Source organism: Rousettus aegyptiacus, unplaced genomic scaffold, assembly GCF_014176215.1.
Source record: "Rousettus aegyptiacus isolate mRouAeg1 unplaced genomic scaffold, mRouAeg1.p scaffold_m13_p_16, whole genome shotgun sequence".
NCBI classification, from domain to species: Eukaryota; Metazoa; Chordata; class Mammalia; order Chiroptera; family Pteropodidae; genus Rousettus; species Rousettus aegyptiacus.
In genome coordinates this window covers 24,526,449-24,542,467 of record NW_023416291.1, presented here as the reverse complement: position 1 = coordinate 24,542,467, position 16,019 = coordinate 24,526,449, and the positions used below count along the sequence as shown (strand labels likewise).

Sequence of the window (16,019 nt, the reverse complement as noted above, 5' to 3'; positions counted from 1 at the left end):
CTCAGCAACTCAAGCTTCTCTTGGGCCCCCTGGTGGCCCTCTCAAGCATGGCAGCTTACTTCTTCAAGGCCAGAATTACTCTCACACTTCTAATCATCTCTCTCCATTCAGGAAGGGCCAAGTTCCTTTTTAGAACATACCTGTTAAGTTAGACCTTTCCAAGATATTATCCCTTCTGATTAACTCAAAGCCAACTAAGCTAGGACCATAATTATATCTTCATAATCCCTTCACCTTTGTCACCTAATTTCACAGATATGAGATTCAACAGATTTATAGTCCCTTCCACACTCAAAGGGAAGAGATTATACCAGGGCATGTACACCATCGTGTGCAAATTTGGGGCCCATCTGGGCATACTGCTACTGCTAGGTGACCGTACAAGAAATAAAGAGAATTGTCAAAAAGATATTCCCCCCCCCCAAAAAATATAGTACCAGACCTAATTAGTTTTTTGCAAACCTTTAAAAAACACATATTGCAAAGTATTTCAAAAACTATCTCTAATATCAAAAAAGAAAAAAGTCTTTTAAATTGGTTTTAAATCTAGCATATTATTAGCAAATTCTAGCCACGAAAAAAGATTTTTAAAAAATACAAATATATTTTACTTATACTCATATTAAAAATAATAATAAAAGGTTACACACTAGAGTAACTATTCAAAGGTTAATACACCCAAAATGTGCAGCTTTCATGGATATGTTTTAATATTGAGATATATTACATAACATATTAACCTAATTCACTTTAATAGTAAATTTTAAAAGTTATGGTCACCTCCATAGGTAACAAAAAGGCATTTGATAAACTTTTCAATCTACTTTGAACAAAATACTTAATATTTAGCATGATTAAAATATTAATATATATATTTGTGCAGTGGCTAGCTCTCAACTCAAAAGCTATCAGCTAGCTTAATGAGAAAACTCTAGAAATGTTCCCATTAAATTATTACTTAATATTATTTAATATTATTCTGGAAATAGTAGGCAATTTAGTTAGACAAAAGTTAATGTAAGATATAAAAATTGGAAAAGAGGAGGAAATTTTTTCATTAACTGCAAATAATATCATCTACCTGAACAATGCAGGGGAACCATCTGAAAAACTACTATAAATATTAAGAAATTCAGTAAGTTGCCCGGGTAAGTGTGGAGTGTGTGTGTGTGTGTGTGTGTGTGTGTGTGTGTGTATAAGTATATAGAAAGCAATAGGCTTTATATATACAGATAGCAACCCCAGAGGAAGACACCATTTACAACAGTAGGAAAAAAAACAACCAGGAATAAATTTGAGAAATGTCCTCGTTTTCATGAAGAACAGTTATAATGCTACTGAGGGACACACAAAAAGACTCGAGCACATGAAAACTCATAAAGATAATCCTCCCTAAGCATACTCATAAATTTAATGCAATCTCAATAAAAGTGACGACATGAAATGCAGGGTGGAGGAGAGCTAGACAAAGTGCTTCAAGTTCATAGGCAAAACAGATAACTAGAATAATACGTTTGAATTAATAAGCATTTCCCACTCTTTCCATCATCTGAAAATATAAAAACCTCCTGCGGTGTTTAATTTGTACTCCTAAAATAGCTTATTCGCTGCCCTAGAATGGGACAACTCAATCTCATTCTACAAGTATACTATTTTCCCCTTAAGTCATCTCCTTCTAAACTATCATGATGATGCTTTGTACAAATGATTTTGTTAGAAATAAATTCAGCCTTATAAAACGTGCTCATTAGAAATCCTTTCTATGCCAAGGATGATTCTAAAATATTTTATATACCTTCTCATTGCTTTTATGAGACAGCCATATTAGAGACCTCTCCTTACTTTTGAGCCTGCAAAGTACCTCAAAATGTAGTTGCTTGTATCTAAAATATGACAGAAGCCTTTTAATGGCACACCACATACCTTCAGACACATAAAGAAATATCTGGAGTTGTTCCATTGGGGCTTTTTTTCCTACAATATTTAGTCTAGGTGACATAAAAATAACTATTTTAATTCAACATGCCCAGAATTGATCTTCCAAAGAAAATATTAAAATGACACTAAACTCATTCAGAAACTCAAAGATAAACAGAAACAGCTGCTAAATGTCTCACCAGCCAGTCTGAGATTCATTTCAATTACCCAACAAAGGGTACCTCAGGTGTAACAGAGCAGTTTCAAGTTAAATTTTACGTCCATTAGATTTAAGCCTAGAGGCAAGTCTGAATTCCTCCCAGTTGTTACTTCCTTTATGTCTGATGACATTTTCCTAATTCCCTGTTTAATTTTATTGTTGCTTTTATAGATAGTTGTAAAGTAAGCAAGATATAACAATTTACACAGCATTCAGTATCTGTGTTAAGGTCAATTTGATTTCCTATTGCGATCCTTTCCTAACATGGAGATTTTTTTCAAATATTTATATTTTTTCTAATTGCCATTTTTCCCTAACAAGAAAAATGAAATGTACTGTAATCACTCTAATGCTTCTTATGTAAATCTATATAAAGCAAGTCAGCCTGCCCTCCAGCGCAAAAGATATTAGCATAGAAAGTTACTAAAAACTCTCCATATAGCTCTCAAGCCCTCCATCCACATCCCCGAGACAACATTGTAGAGAACCTCGGTGTGTGAACGTGTCAACTGTAGCAGTATAAGTATTTGATTGGTACGCATCAAAGTCAACAACCTACAACATACCAGGCCGACATAAGTTGACCCCCCAACTCCCTCCTTCTCCCCAAACTGTGAGAGTCGACAGTCGAGAATACAATCCCTGCATTTCTGACACGCACACTCACAAACTTGCATGTTGTCATATAGCCTGACCCCTGTCACAGAGGCCAACATGTGAATACACAGCAACCAACCCAGAGCCTCCAGCATACCAGAAGAATGGAAATTCCCCCCTGGGTAGACTATATCATATGACCACCGGGTTTGAGCGCCTACTACATGGCATGTAAGGGTGCTCTGTGTATTACTTAGTCTTTTCAACCACTTTATGAACAAGATTCGTTACTACAACTTTACAGAAGATGAAAATGAGAATCAGAAAAAGATAATAACCTGCTTGATTCAAACCCTGGTCCAAAGTGTTCTTTCTGTTTTTCCATATCATAAAAGTATACCATCTTCTCCTCTAGATAAAAATAATAAAATAAAATAAAATAAAATAAAATAAAATAAAATAACATGCAAATGGCATTATGAACCTTTAAAAGTTCTCACATATTTTATTTTGATGAAATTTCTTTAAATCACGTATTTTAAAAATTAATTGCCTATCAGCTGAAGTTTAGAAAACCTTTGGCTTCTTTAAAGTTTCCATTGTAATGCTATTTATCTGAGTACTTTTGTCTGACATGCTTGTTTCAAAGTGCAGCCTTGGCATTCCTCCACACTCAAACCCTCACTGTTCAGACGAGAGTCTTTTAAATGTAGATTCCTTAGCTTACTGGAAGACAGAAACCCAATTCTGCCTAACTTAAAGGAAAGGGAAAATTGGACGGGATGTTCACGTAAACTGAAAAGTCAAGGAAGTGAGTGAGCCTCTGGGAGGCTGGGAAACGGGGCCTCAGATGCTACTAGGATCCTTTCTATGAATCGCTCCCCTCTGCCTCTTTCTGTGTGAGCTTCCAACCGGCAGACTCTCCTCCCGCCGCTCAGGAATGGCCGCTGAAGGCTCTCGGGCTTTCATTTTCCGCTTCAGCACCACACAGGTAGCTTTAATGAAATCTCAAAGAAAGACTTCGGTCAGCCTTGCCTGAGTCATGGTGCCGCTCCTGCCATTAGTGTGATTGACGACCCAGCATAGGGACAAAGGAGAATCACGTTTGCATATTTCCCTAAAGAAAGGAAGTTGTGGTTCCAATACAGAAAGGCGACTTTTAAAAGTTTTTAAAGAATTTTTATTTATTTTGAACAGATGGCAAATCCAGAAATGTAAGCAATTAGGCACAAAATCTGGAGACATATGGAAATAAAGGTAAAAAGCAAACATTTTGCCTCTAATTGTACCTTCTAAACTGTAAAATAATGGATTAAGAGAAATGAGGGGTTATATTCTTAACCATAATATTTTACCTAAAGAAGCACTCTTAAAAGTTCAAATCGATTTTTTCCTCCCTGAGACCACTAAATGATATATCTGTTTTTGCTGTTCCAGTCCCCACTGTAATCACTGTTTTAAAATCACTGTTTTTAAGACTGCTTAGTGTTGCTGCAAATATGAACACTGAATCTTAAAAGTAGTGATCATCGGATAATGTCTGCTCTGAAGCCCTGCTATTCCCACTCAGACTTCTTGAAGCTCATTAAATGCAAGATAGTTTGGGCATGATTTTTTTATATACTGACATAACAGAGCATTTCTTACTTTGAAAAAATCCTAAGCAGATGGCAAGAGCTTTGCCCTGAGACTAGAAACTACCATCTCCTTCTTAGAGACTGTAGATGCGTTTCTCAATTTCTGCTTTTAGTATGTGCCCATCAACAGATAAAAAAGGGAGTCAGAAAAGGTCAAAATAAACTTTTCTTTTTTTCTCCTGGTCTCAAAGAATAATCTGGTTTCTAAGAATAAAGCAAAACACTGATGTGTGGGTGTAACTTCCTATTGTTACCCTTTTTAGATCAAATTAGGGTAAAACGTAACTTTTATTACATCTAGCCTAAGTAGTTTAATGACAGACATGGCCCTTTTTAATGCCCACAGACCAAAGCTTTTTAGGTTAATTATTAATATCTTAATTTCTAGGTAGATGGTACAGTGGCTGATTATCTAGTCTTAAGTAGTCTCTCAAAGTAGGTGATGAGGTCTGAGAGTGCAAGATGAAAGGGTATTTGTGGCAAAAGGACTTGGAGCAAAGACGTGAAGGAGATGAGGGAATTAGCCATGTGTCTAGAAGCGAACCCCATACAGAAGGAACAGCCAGTACAAACGTCCTAAGGTTGGAGAGTATCTGGCATATTGGAGAAACAGAAAAGAAGCCAGAACAGCTTGAGCAGAAGGAGGGAGGGAGAGAGAAGTAAGGGATAAGATTAGAGAGACGGCAGGTATGCCAACTAAATGAATTAATAAATTTCTTTTGAGAATTTAGATCGCCGTTTTCATATGGTATATTACACTTCATCTTCTCCCTGATAATGATGTTTCTTATTATCTTCCTGACGATTAATTTTTTACTAAACTGTCATATTCTGTGTGACCAGTATAATTGTATGATTCCATTCAATTTAACATTCTCTATGTCTAAATTCCAGTTTTGGGCTGATCTCGAAAGTGATTAAAAAAATAAGGCAAGCATTCAATTATTCAGTCAATTTGAACTAGAGAATGAAAAAAATGTTCTGTGTTCAATCATGAGTAAAATAGCATTGCTTTAAAATATTTACATTATCAAAAAATGTCATTTTATTAGTAAATCTAAAACATTTCTCCAAGAATTGAATACTTAAGTATGAGAATGCCATTGATGTTCAAGAAATGTCTTTTAAAACTATAAACCACATTGTTCAAAATAAACGTAGGATTCAGTAAATGCCACTATAGTTGTGCTTTCCTGGAGAACAGTGTCCTGACACTGTTACCCTAACACATCTCGCGAGTATGTCAAATATAGATGCTTCTACCAAAATGGCCGTTGTTATTGGAACACTGGAAAAAAAAAAAAAAAGACATCTATGGTGATATCCGTGGTACATAAAGAAAAATAATCCTGTGATTAGTGACGATTGATTTGGTGTGCTTATGGTTATGGCTCCTGAGGTTATTGGAAGTAACACTAAATTGAGAAGTCCATAGGAACTTTGCATAGTGGGAATATAAGTACGATTGAAACAAGAGGTGATCATACTCAACTACTCAGCAAATATTTATTGAGTATCTATTATGGGCTAAGCTGTTCACTAGTAGCTAGAGACAGAATAATAAATAAAATAGTCATGGAAATTATAGCCTAGGGAGGAGAGACAAACACTAAGCGAATTGTTGTACACACAAATCACTTAGTTACAGTTGTCATAAGTATTGTCTCTGCTTGAAAGAAAGCTCCATGTGCTGAAAACTTTGAATTAGTCACACATTTTAGCTTCAGCACAGTGAATAATCCCTAGCGCATAGTATGTGCTCGCTACATATTTGTTGACTCAATTAAATGAAAGAGAAGCATGGGCTGGAAAGGAAGTATAAAACAGTGGTCCTAACCAAATCTAGGGGTTCAATTGTGATGGTGAAGCTGAGATCTGGAAAGTAAATAGGAAAAAAGATAGGAAAGAAAGGAAAAGGGAGAGAGAGAGGTGAGAATTTCCTTTAGGGAGAACAATTTATGGCAGCATGCCCTGAGGAAGGAAATTTGGTGTTTCCTAAGGAAGTAAAACTAGCCCCGGGGGGTTGGGGAGGGGGTGGGTGAAGGCGGGTGGTTAGGGACAGGAGAGTGACTGAGAGACACAGATAGCAACGGAAAGCCTCCGAAGGGTTTAAAGTGAAGGCGATACTCAGATTTATGTTCTTAAGTGATCATACTGGCACTACAGAGAAATCCTAGGATTCTATAGTTCTTTTAACACTGAATTTAGCATTTAAAAAATTTGGATATAAGTTCTTGAATTTGTCTTGGCTGCAAAGAAAAATTTCCGATGGGAATAATTTTAAGTGTTAGAAGCAGGTTATCAATAGAAGACATCAAATTTGATTCATTGGAGATTGTGGTAGGCAGAATTCTACGATGATCCTATTCCTAGGTTAACTGCCATGATTATGTCACATCGCAGGGCAAAATAGACTCGACAAGTATAATTAGCTTACTAATCAGTTCTCTTTAAGATGGAACTGTGATCCCGGTGGGCTTACCCTAACCACAGGAGCCCTTTAAAGGCAAAGAGATTTCTCCGATTGGTAACAGAAGTCATAGAGTTTGAAATGTAAATAAGGATTCTCGGTGAGGGAGGTTAACCATTACTAAGATGGAGGGTTCATGGGGCAGGGAACTAAGTATGGGTTCCAGGAGCCTGGTCTTCAGCCAGCAAGAAAATGGTGTCCCAGTCCTACAACTGCAGGGCACAGGATTCTGCAGGTAATCTAAACGAGCCCGGAAGTAGGTTCTTCCCCGGGGATTCAAATAAGATCGCAGCCCACCTGCCACCTAGACTCTGGTCTTGTGACACTCTAGGCCGAGAACCCAGCTAAGCCCACATGGACTTCTGACTATAGAGCTGTAAAATCATAAATGGGTTTTGTTTAAAGCCATTAATTTGTGGTAATTTGTTACACAACAACAGAAAACCGACGCAGAGATGTTTAAAGGCTGTATTAGAATGATCCACGGAAAAGAATTAGTTTAAATTTCTGTGTGTCTATTAGCTCATTTGTCATATGTTAGAAAGGAAGGCAATCATGATTTGTTCAACTTTCTGTTATGGCAGTTCTCACCCTGGGGAAATCTCTCATAAGAAGTATTTAGTCCACTTCTGGCTACTTTCTAAGTATTCTAGGAGACCACATAAACGAACAAATACAAAAATAGATTAAGACCAGAAAATGTAAGGTGTTGCACTAGGCCTTCGCCCCACATCCTGCCCTTATTTGTCACCACCCCCTAGTCCTGCAGGAGAGATTCACCACCCCCACCAACTAAGGAGAGTAATACGGTCACCTTTTTCATGAAAAATAAATGCCGCTTCCAACAAATCACTGTCTCCTAGCTGCAGGTGATAAGAATCCTTCTTCGCCTTGACATTTACTTACCTTTGACCAATAAGAGTTGACATTTGATTGTACAAAGAGCTATCTAACATTCTCTGCCCTGTTATTGCCTACCCCTTCATCTGTTGTCAAATTGCTTTAAAGTTTTACCTCTTTAAAATGCAGAAATAATAAAAGAAAATAATTTCTCAAATAATTGCATTCACCATGTTTGATTTAAAAAAAATTATTAGAGTAGACCAATTGCTGTAATGATCCCAAAATCTTGATAACTTAACATCAGCGAAGTTCCTCTGTCTCCTGTCACAATTGGCCCAGGTTAGGAGAAGAGCATACTCTGCTCCCTCCAGTTTTACAGGGGTCCAGGCCCCATTTATTTAGTGATGCCACCATCTGACAAAGTGTCAGACTCCTCTGGATCTTTTGTGATTTGTCGGCTCTGAAAGTAAAAAAGAAATCATGAATAAGGTAGAAAAGGGAATCCACTCTTAATTTCTTTGGCTCAGAAATGATTCACTTCTGTTCACATTCCACTAGCAAGAAATAATCATATGGCCCCATCTAAATACAAAGGAACTGGAAATTATAACCTGGCAGCGAGATTGTTATAACCCAAGAAGAAGTGAACGTGGAAATTAGTGAGTACTAAAGCTATATCTTCCACAGTAAGATAAAAAGAAATTGTTGGGCAATCCATAATTTTGGATTATCTGTGTTGGCAGTTCACCTCCATCATAAATTTGTAAATACATAGTTCTAGTTACTATTGCTGCAAAACAAAGCACCTCAAAATTTAACAGTATAAAACAACCATTTTATTAAGCTCATGGGTTCTGTGGATCCTAAATTTAGAGAAGCTGAAAAGGGATAGCTCATTTCTGCTGCGTGCTATATGGGGTCTCAGTTGAGTGTGACTTAACAGCTAGGAGCTGAAATCATTTAGAGAAATCTTCATTTACATGTTTGGCAGTCAATGCTGGCTATGGAATTAAAACAATGGAGGCTATTGACCCAAGCACCTACACATGGCCTCTCATGTGATCCAGACTTTCTCACAATGGGGTGGCCTCAAGGGATCAAACTTCCTACATGACAGCTCAGACTTACAAAAACAGGCACTCCAGTGAACAGGTGGAAGCTACGTTGCCTTTCGTGACCTAGCCCCAGTCACTTTTGCTATACTCTACTGCTAGTCTAAGAATTCACAAGCCCGCTCAAATTCAAGAAGAAGAAATGTACCATCCCATTGGGAGGGTACCAAAGTCACATTGTAAAGGAGCACGAGCAATAGGAAATAGTGTAGTGGTCAACTTTAGAAAGCACAATCTCCCACATACATTATCTTAGAATTACTGAATTTTAGTGTTTGAAAGGACTTTGTACCTCGAAGAACAGGGGCCAGCAGACTATGGCCCACTTTCTATTTTTGTAAACGAAGTTTTAGTTAAATACAGCCATACCTTTTTTTTTTTTTTAACAGAGTTACCCAGTTGCAAGAGAGGCCATATAATCTGTAGAGTCTAAAATATTTACTACCTGCCTGCTACAGACAAAGTATGCTGACTCTGTGGATAGAATATAGAATATTCATTAAGCATGTGAGCACTGGATTTAGACTACTAGGATTCAAATCTTCATTTTGGAGATGGCCAGCTGTGTGGCCTTGAGTAACTTGGGAGAGTTACTCAGCCACTAGACTGCCATTTTCCCACCAATATATTTAGGGAAGAAATAAAGTCTACCACTAAATCATGAGCATTAAATGAAAAAGGGCATAGTAACAAAATTGGTATAGAAGGAAAGTATCTTAACATAATAAAGGCCATATATGACAAAACCTCAGCAAACATTATATTTAATGGTGAAAAACTAAAAACCTTCCCTCTAAGATCAGGAACAAGACAAGCCTGTCCACTATCACCACTGTTATTCAGTATAACATTGGAGGTCCTAGCAAATGCAATCAGACAAGAGAAAGATATAAAAAGCAACCAAATAGGAAACAAAGAAGTCAAGCTGTCACTATTTGAAGATGACATGATTCTCTACATAGAAAACCCTAAAGACTCCACAAGAACACTACTAAAATCAATAAGCAAATACAGTAAAGTCTCCAGATACAAAAACAACGTTCAAAAATCCATAGTGTTCCTACACTCAAATATCGAAGTGTCAGAAAAAGAAGTGGAAACAATAATTCCTTTTGCAATCGCAACAAAAAGAATAAAATACCTATGAATAAATTTAACGAAACAAGTGAAGGACTTGTATAATGAAAACTATAAGGCCTATTAAAAGAAATCAAAGAAGATATAAAGAAATGGAAAGATATTCTGTGTTCTTGAATTGAAGAATCAACATAGTTAAAATGACCATATTACCTAAAACATTATACATATTTAATGCAATCCCTATCAAAATCTCATCAGCATTTTTTAAAGAAATAGAACAAAAAACATCAGATTTGTATGGAAGCACAGAAGACCCTGAATCCCAAAGCCATCCTGAGAAAAAAGAATGAGGCTGGAGGCATCATTCTGCCAGACTTCAAATTCTACTACAAAGCATGATATTGGCAGCAAAACAGACACACGGACCAGTGGAAAAGAATAGAGGGTTCAGAAGTAAAAGCATATTTATATGGGCAGATAATTTTCAACAAAGAAGCCAAAAACATACAGTGGAGAAAGGAAAGCCTCTTCAATAAATGGTGCTGGAAAAACTGGAAAGTCACCTGCAAAAGAATTAAACTAGACTGTTGTCTATCACCACATACCAAAATTAACTCAAAATGGGTTAAAGGCCTAAATATAAAAACTGAAACAATAAAATACATAGAAGAAAACATAGGAATGAACCTCAAAGACCCTTGGACTTAAAGAGGATTTTATAAATTTGACCTCAAAAGCAAGTGAAGTAAAAGCTAAAATAAATGAATGAGACTACCTCAAACTAAAAAGCTTCTACTCAGCAAAAGAAATTGTCAGCAAGGTAAAGAGAGAACTATCCGAATGGAAAAATATATTTGCGAGCAACACCTTTGATGAGGGCCTAATATCCAAAATATACAAAGAACTCATACAACTCAATAATAACAACAATGACAACAAAATGATCCCATCAAAAAATGGGCAGAGGACTTGAACAGACACTTCTCCCTAGAGGACACACAAATGGCGAACAAATATATGAAAAAATGCTCAACATCACTAGCTATTAGGGAAATGCAAATCAAAATTACAATGAGATACTATCTCACACCTGTTAGAATAGCTAATCAGGACAAGTAATCAACAGGACAAATAATAACAAATGTTGGAGAGGATGCAGAGAAATAGGAACCCTCATTCACTGCTGTTGGGACTGCAAATTGGTACAGCCGCTATGTGAAACAGTATGGAATTTCCTCAAAAAACTAAGAATTGATCTACAATATGATCCAGCAATCCCTCTACTGAGTATTTACCCCAAAGACTTGAAAACCCATATCCAAAAAGATATTTTCACACTGATGTTCATAGCAGCATTATTGACAGTGGCCAGGACATAGAAGCAAGTGAAGTGTCCCACGATAGATAATTGGACAAAGAAGCTGTGGTACATATATACAATGGAATATTACTCAGCCATAAGAAGAGATGAAATACTGCCATTTATGGCAACATGGATGGACCTCAAGATAATCATGCTAAGCAAAATAAGCCAGACAGAAAAAGCTGAAAATCACATGATATCACTTATATGTAGGATATAAACCTAAAAGCAACAAATGAGCAGGACAAACAAACAGAGACTCATGGACATGGACTATAGGCTAGTGGTTACCAGAGGACTATAGACTAGAGGTTACCAGTGGGGTGGGATAAAGGGAGTCAAATATAAGGTTTAGGGGGAGGGCGAAGTGGGTAAAGGGGATCAAATATATGGTAACTGAAGGATACTGGACTTTGGGTGACAAACACACAATAGAATATACAGATGTCAAATGATAATGTACACCTGAAAATTATATAATTATATTAACCAATGTTACCCAATAAACTTAGTTAAAATTTTTTTAAAAAGAAAAAGGGCATAGTAAGCATTTATAAATGCTAATTCTTATTATCAGAATCACCTTAAAATATTAGCTAGATCAACTGTCCATCCAAAGTTATATGCTTGTCTCCAAAGTATCATCTACTATAGATTTTAACAATATGGTGAGGCAGGAAGCCCATTTCATCTTTATCATTCTGTCTATTAAAAAATTCTTCTTTTCACTGAGTTGCAGTCTCTCTATAGCTCTTTCCCATTAATCCTGTCTATCTCCTTGAGGTTCTACAGAACATCTCTTCCAAATATTAGGTTCTTCAAATATACGAAAAAAGTTTCTGTCAAGTTTAATTTACCAAAACTATACATCTCCAGTTATTTTAGTTGTTTCTCCCAAAACACAGTTCGCATCCCTTTCTCACTCTGGTAATTCTCTGTAGAAGAGAATATAAAGCATTTACTCAGAAATTAACACAACTTCAGGCAGACAGATCAAGCCACTTACTCCCTAAACTCTCTACGTTATGCTAGTGATATGTATTTTATGTTACTCAGTCTATATCCACCTAATGTTGCTCTAGAACAGTTGATTCTTTTAGATCTGGGAGAGGTCCTTATATTTACCCTTTTTATGTTTAATCTCACATAGCTCTAGCCTCTCAAGATCTTCCTAGATGTTTGTACTATAATTTAGAATGTTCACTGACCCTGCCGGCTTTATATCATCCATGCATACTTTTGATGTCTTGATCCAAAACATTAATAAATATCCCATCAAGTTGAAATTGATACCATGGGTAATCCTGAACTCATTTACAACAACTGAGCATTGTTTTAGAAATTGAATTACCTTCTCCTTGGACTTCTTTTCACTCTAATCACTGTTTGTTCTTCAGTCTTCCATGGAGTATCATTCCTCTTAGTGATAGAAGTTGGAAGCAAAAGTTAAGTTGACACGTAAACATTTTTCTTTCTTTCTATCAATGTTATACTTTAAAACAAGCTGTGTATCTGTATTAGTCAGGATTCTCCAGAGAAACAGAGCCAACAGGATATGTATATATAAAGAGAAAGAGATGTCTTTTAATGAATCAGTTCACACATTTGAGGAGGCTTAGTAAGTCCAAAATCTGTAAGGTAGGCTGGTGGGTTGAAGACCCAGGGAAGGGCTGTAGTTCAAGTTCAAAGAGCTGTCAGCTGGCAGAATTCTTTCTTGCTTGCAGGAGGTTAGTCTTTGTTATATTAAGGCCTTCAACCATTTGAATGAGATCCATCGCCATTATGGAAGGAAATCTGCTTGACTCAAAGTCCACCAATATAAATGTTAATCTCCTCAAAAAATATCCCTATAGAAACATCCAGAATGTCTGACCAACTACTTGGGCACTGTAGTGCAGCCATGTTGACATATAAAACTAACCATGATGGCATCTCATTCTTTTTAATCTTTTTCTTGTAATAAAAATAGCTAAAAATCTAGCCTATATAAAGCCTGGATTTTTTTTTTTAATAATTCATCCTTTTATAGTAAGTAGTCTGTTATATAAGACCATGATTAATTGTGTATCTAAATGGTAAAATATAACCAATGATAAAATCTAACCAATTAATTTTGTTACCATATGTAAGTACAGCATTTTAACACATGCCTCAAGTGTAATATTTCTTGGGCCCACATCACTAATTAGTTATTTTCTCTGCCTAAAAATAAAAATCAAGGGTGGAAGAAATTAGAATGCAGCTATGATTTTTAAGATGAGCTCTACAGCAAGTTTAAGAATGTAGATATAGCTTCAAATATGAATATATCTGTGTTCCTTAATTCATTCATCTATTTTAGAAATTCTCTTTTTTTATATTTTAATTTTAATTGGCATTTAAATTTCAATGTTACTTCTTCAAATGATTTCACGACTGTCAAATCAAATATCTACATAGATAAGAAGTTGTCTGAGCATTAAATTTCAGTTAAATATAATATTTGTGATAAAATTCTACTAGAATAAAAATAATGCCAACATATTGTCTATGGAAATTAGATTTTACTGAACTAGTATTTTGGTTCTATACTCTTATGAATCTAGATTTTTAAAAATGGGGTTTTCTTTCTTGGTTAACCATTTATAATAAACAGAATTTATTAACTTAGAGACTTTAGGAGATTTTAAGACTTTTTTGACTTGCTAATAATTCCTTTTTTAGACAACATTTTCTGTTCCTTTTTTGTCACACTTTTAAATTTTCTCTCTATAGGTTTGGATGTGTGGAGGAGAAATGTTCGATGTCCCATGTTCTAGAGTCGGCCATATCTACAGGAAGTACGTCCCTTATAAAGTTCCATCTGGGACCAGCCTGGCAAGAGTGAGTAACTGGGGATCAGAATAAGTTGGACTCGATATGGCTTTTTGTAGGCAGAGTAAGTAGCCTCACACATGATATGTTTCAGTCTGACAGTAACATCTAAATGATAAAAACTCCACCACTTGCCATTCCTTTTGGCTGGCTTTGGTATATGGAGAGTCTGTGTTTCTCAGAGTTTTATTGCCTTTCCTTAAGGAAATGTTAACTATTATGCCAATTCTTGTTATTAATTGTTTCAAAGCACTTTCACATACATTCTATTTCATCTTCGCCATTCTCTTCTGTGGTTGATATTGTTATCTTTATCTTGTGAATGAGAAAACTGAGGCTTAGCAAAGTGGCTTGTTCATGCTCATGTGAAGGATAGATAACAGAGGAGGAGATTAAGTCTATATACCTTTGGAATGAAGGCCCAGTACTTTCCTCCCATACAGAGTTTCATAGGGTATGTTTAAGTCAAATAGAGAAAAGGGTAAATAGAAGATGGGGGAAGGTGGATGTCCAAAAGCTGCCTTCTTCTCCTTTGTAGCTAAGACCAGCTCTGCCTAAAGTTTTATACCATCCTCAAAGTTCCAAAATTGGTCAAGTCCAAGATTTTTTTTCATACACTGTTTTGAATAAACCCTTAGATCAAGTGCAAGAATGATTTTCACTTCAGCATTTTAGAATGTTTTTATACATGTTCGAGAGAACATAGTCACAATACCTTCTCAAAACAATCCTGACAATTTCTGTTTTCCATGCTACTTTCTTCATAGCCGAGTCAGTTTTATTCACCACAATATGTACCTGCTACTGCTCTGATGCCAAATATACACTAACAAATATACACTAAGTAGCTGCAGAAATATACTATCACAAAATTATAAAGTGATCAAAGAGCTGCATCTTGGATAAGGAAATATGATTTAATTTAGTCAGAAGACTTAAGACATGTGAATCTGAAAACTCATTCAGGAAAACAACGAGAATTCACAAAAGGTAAATGATTGAACAGCTTTGAGCACATATCACAAATCAGCCAAGGAAATATCACAAATCATAGCAGTTAAAAATATCCCAAAGATAATGATGTTCTTTCTGTCACTTATCCCTTTCGCTCTCGTATGTTCTCTAGCTTGTGCCCCAAACTAAATCATTCATTTGCAAGATGGATGGTATGTGTGTTTTGTCTGTAGTGAAAAGTAGAATAAAACTCAAGGGAGAAAGATGCGCTGATCCAAGAGGGTTTATCTTCAAATAGTAACAGTATTCAGATATGTTCAAGAAACAAATTAGGTACTTTTTTAAGGACTATCAAATATAGGGAAACTAGGGCTGGAACATAAAATGTCCAGCAAAAAGTGAATATTCAATTCATTCAACTGAAAAAAAAAAGTCCATAATCCTGAATTTTAATCTTTTCTACTTAAACTTTATTTAAGGACTCATTTTTTTTTCCTAAATGGCTAAAGCGATCAGAAAGCCATAAATATTGGAGTTCAACTGTCACTCTATAATTTTTTAAAATAAAAAATATATGAAAATGAAAAACAATTCTGATATTTTGTGGGAAAATCTCAACTACCAGCTATGCTCTACATTATTACTAAATCATCAGAAATAATGAGAGATTTTAAAGATACCTCAAAGGTAGGGCCATGTAGACTCAATCTTTCCAGCCTCACTGGGAAATGGAGGCAAAGATGGAGACTTGACTCCAAGGCTCATTTTCTTATTTTACAAAGCTCATTCAAGTCTTCAAAAAATGTATACCTTTCATTTATGTATCTCTGTAAACTGAGGATTCTAGCACAATTCCAATATGTGCAGATACACACACACATGTATGTGTGAATAGCCTTCAGTCCTCTAAATAACATACCAGTATGTATTATAGAAATAAATCCAAATAATAAGTTCTATTTTTTTAGCAGTA

At 35.8% G+C, this 16,019-nt stretch overlaps 1 protein-coding gene across 3 annotated transcripts in view; it reads left to right on the top strand.

The window, feature by feature from the left end:
* Window positions 1-16,019, top strand: part of GALNTL6 (polypeptide N-acetylgalactosaminyltransferase like 6) — an 881,484-nt gene that overhangs the window by 800,845 nt on the left and 64,620 nt on the right. For all 3 annotated transcript variants that reach the window (XM_016148213.2, XM_016148211.2, XM_016148214.2), the window contains one exon: window positions 13,994-14,101. In XM_016148213.2, the coding sequence (XP_016003699.1) occupies window positions 13,994-14,101 (108 nt within the window). The remainder of the gene's footprint in view (window positions 1-13,993; window positions 14,102-16,019) is intronic.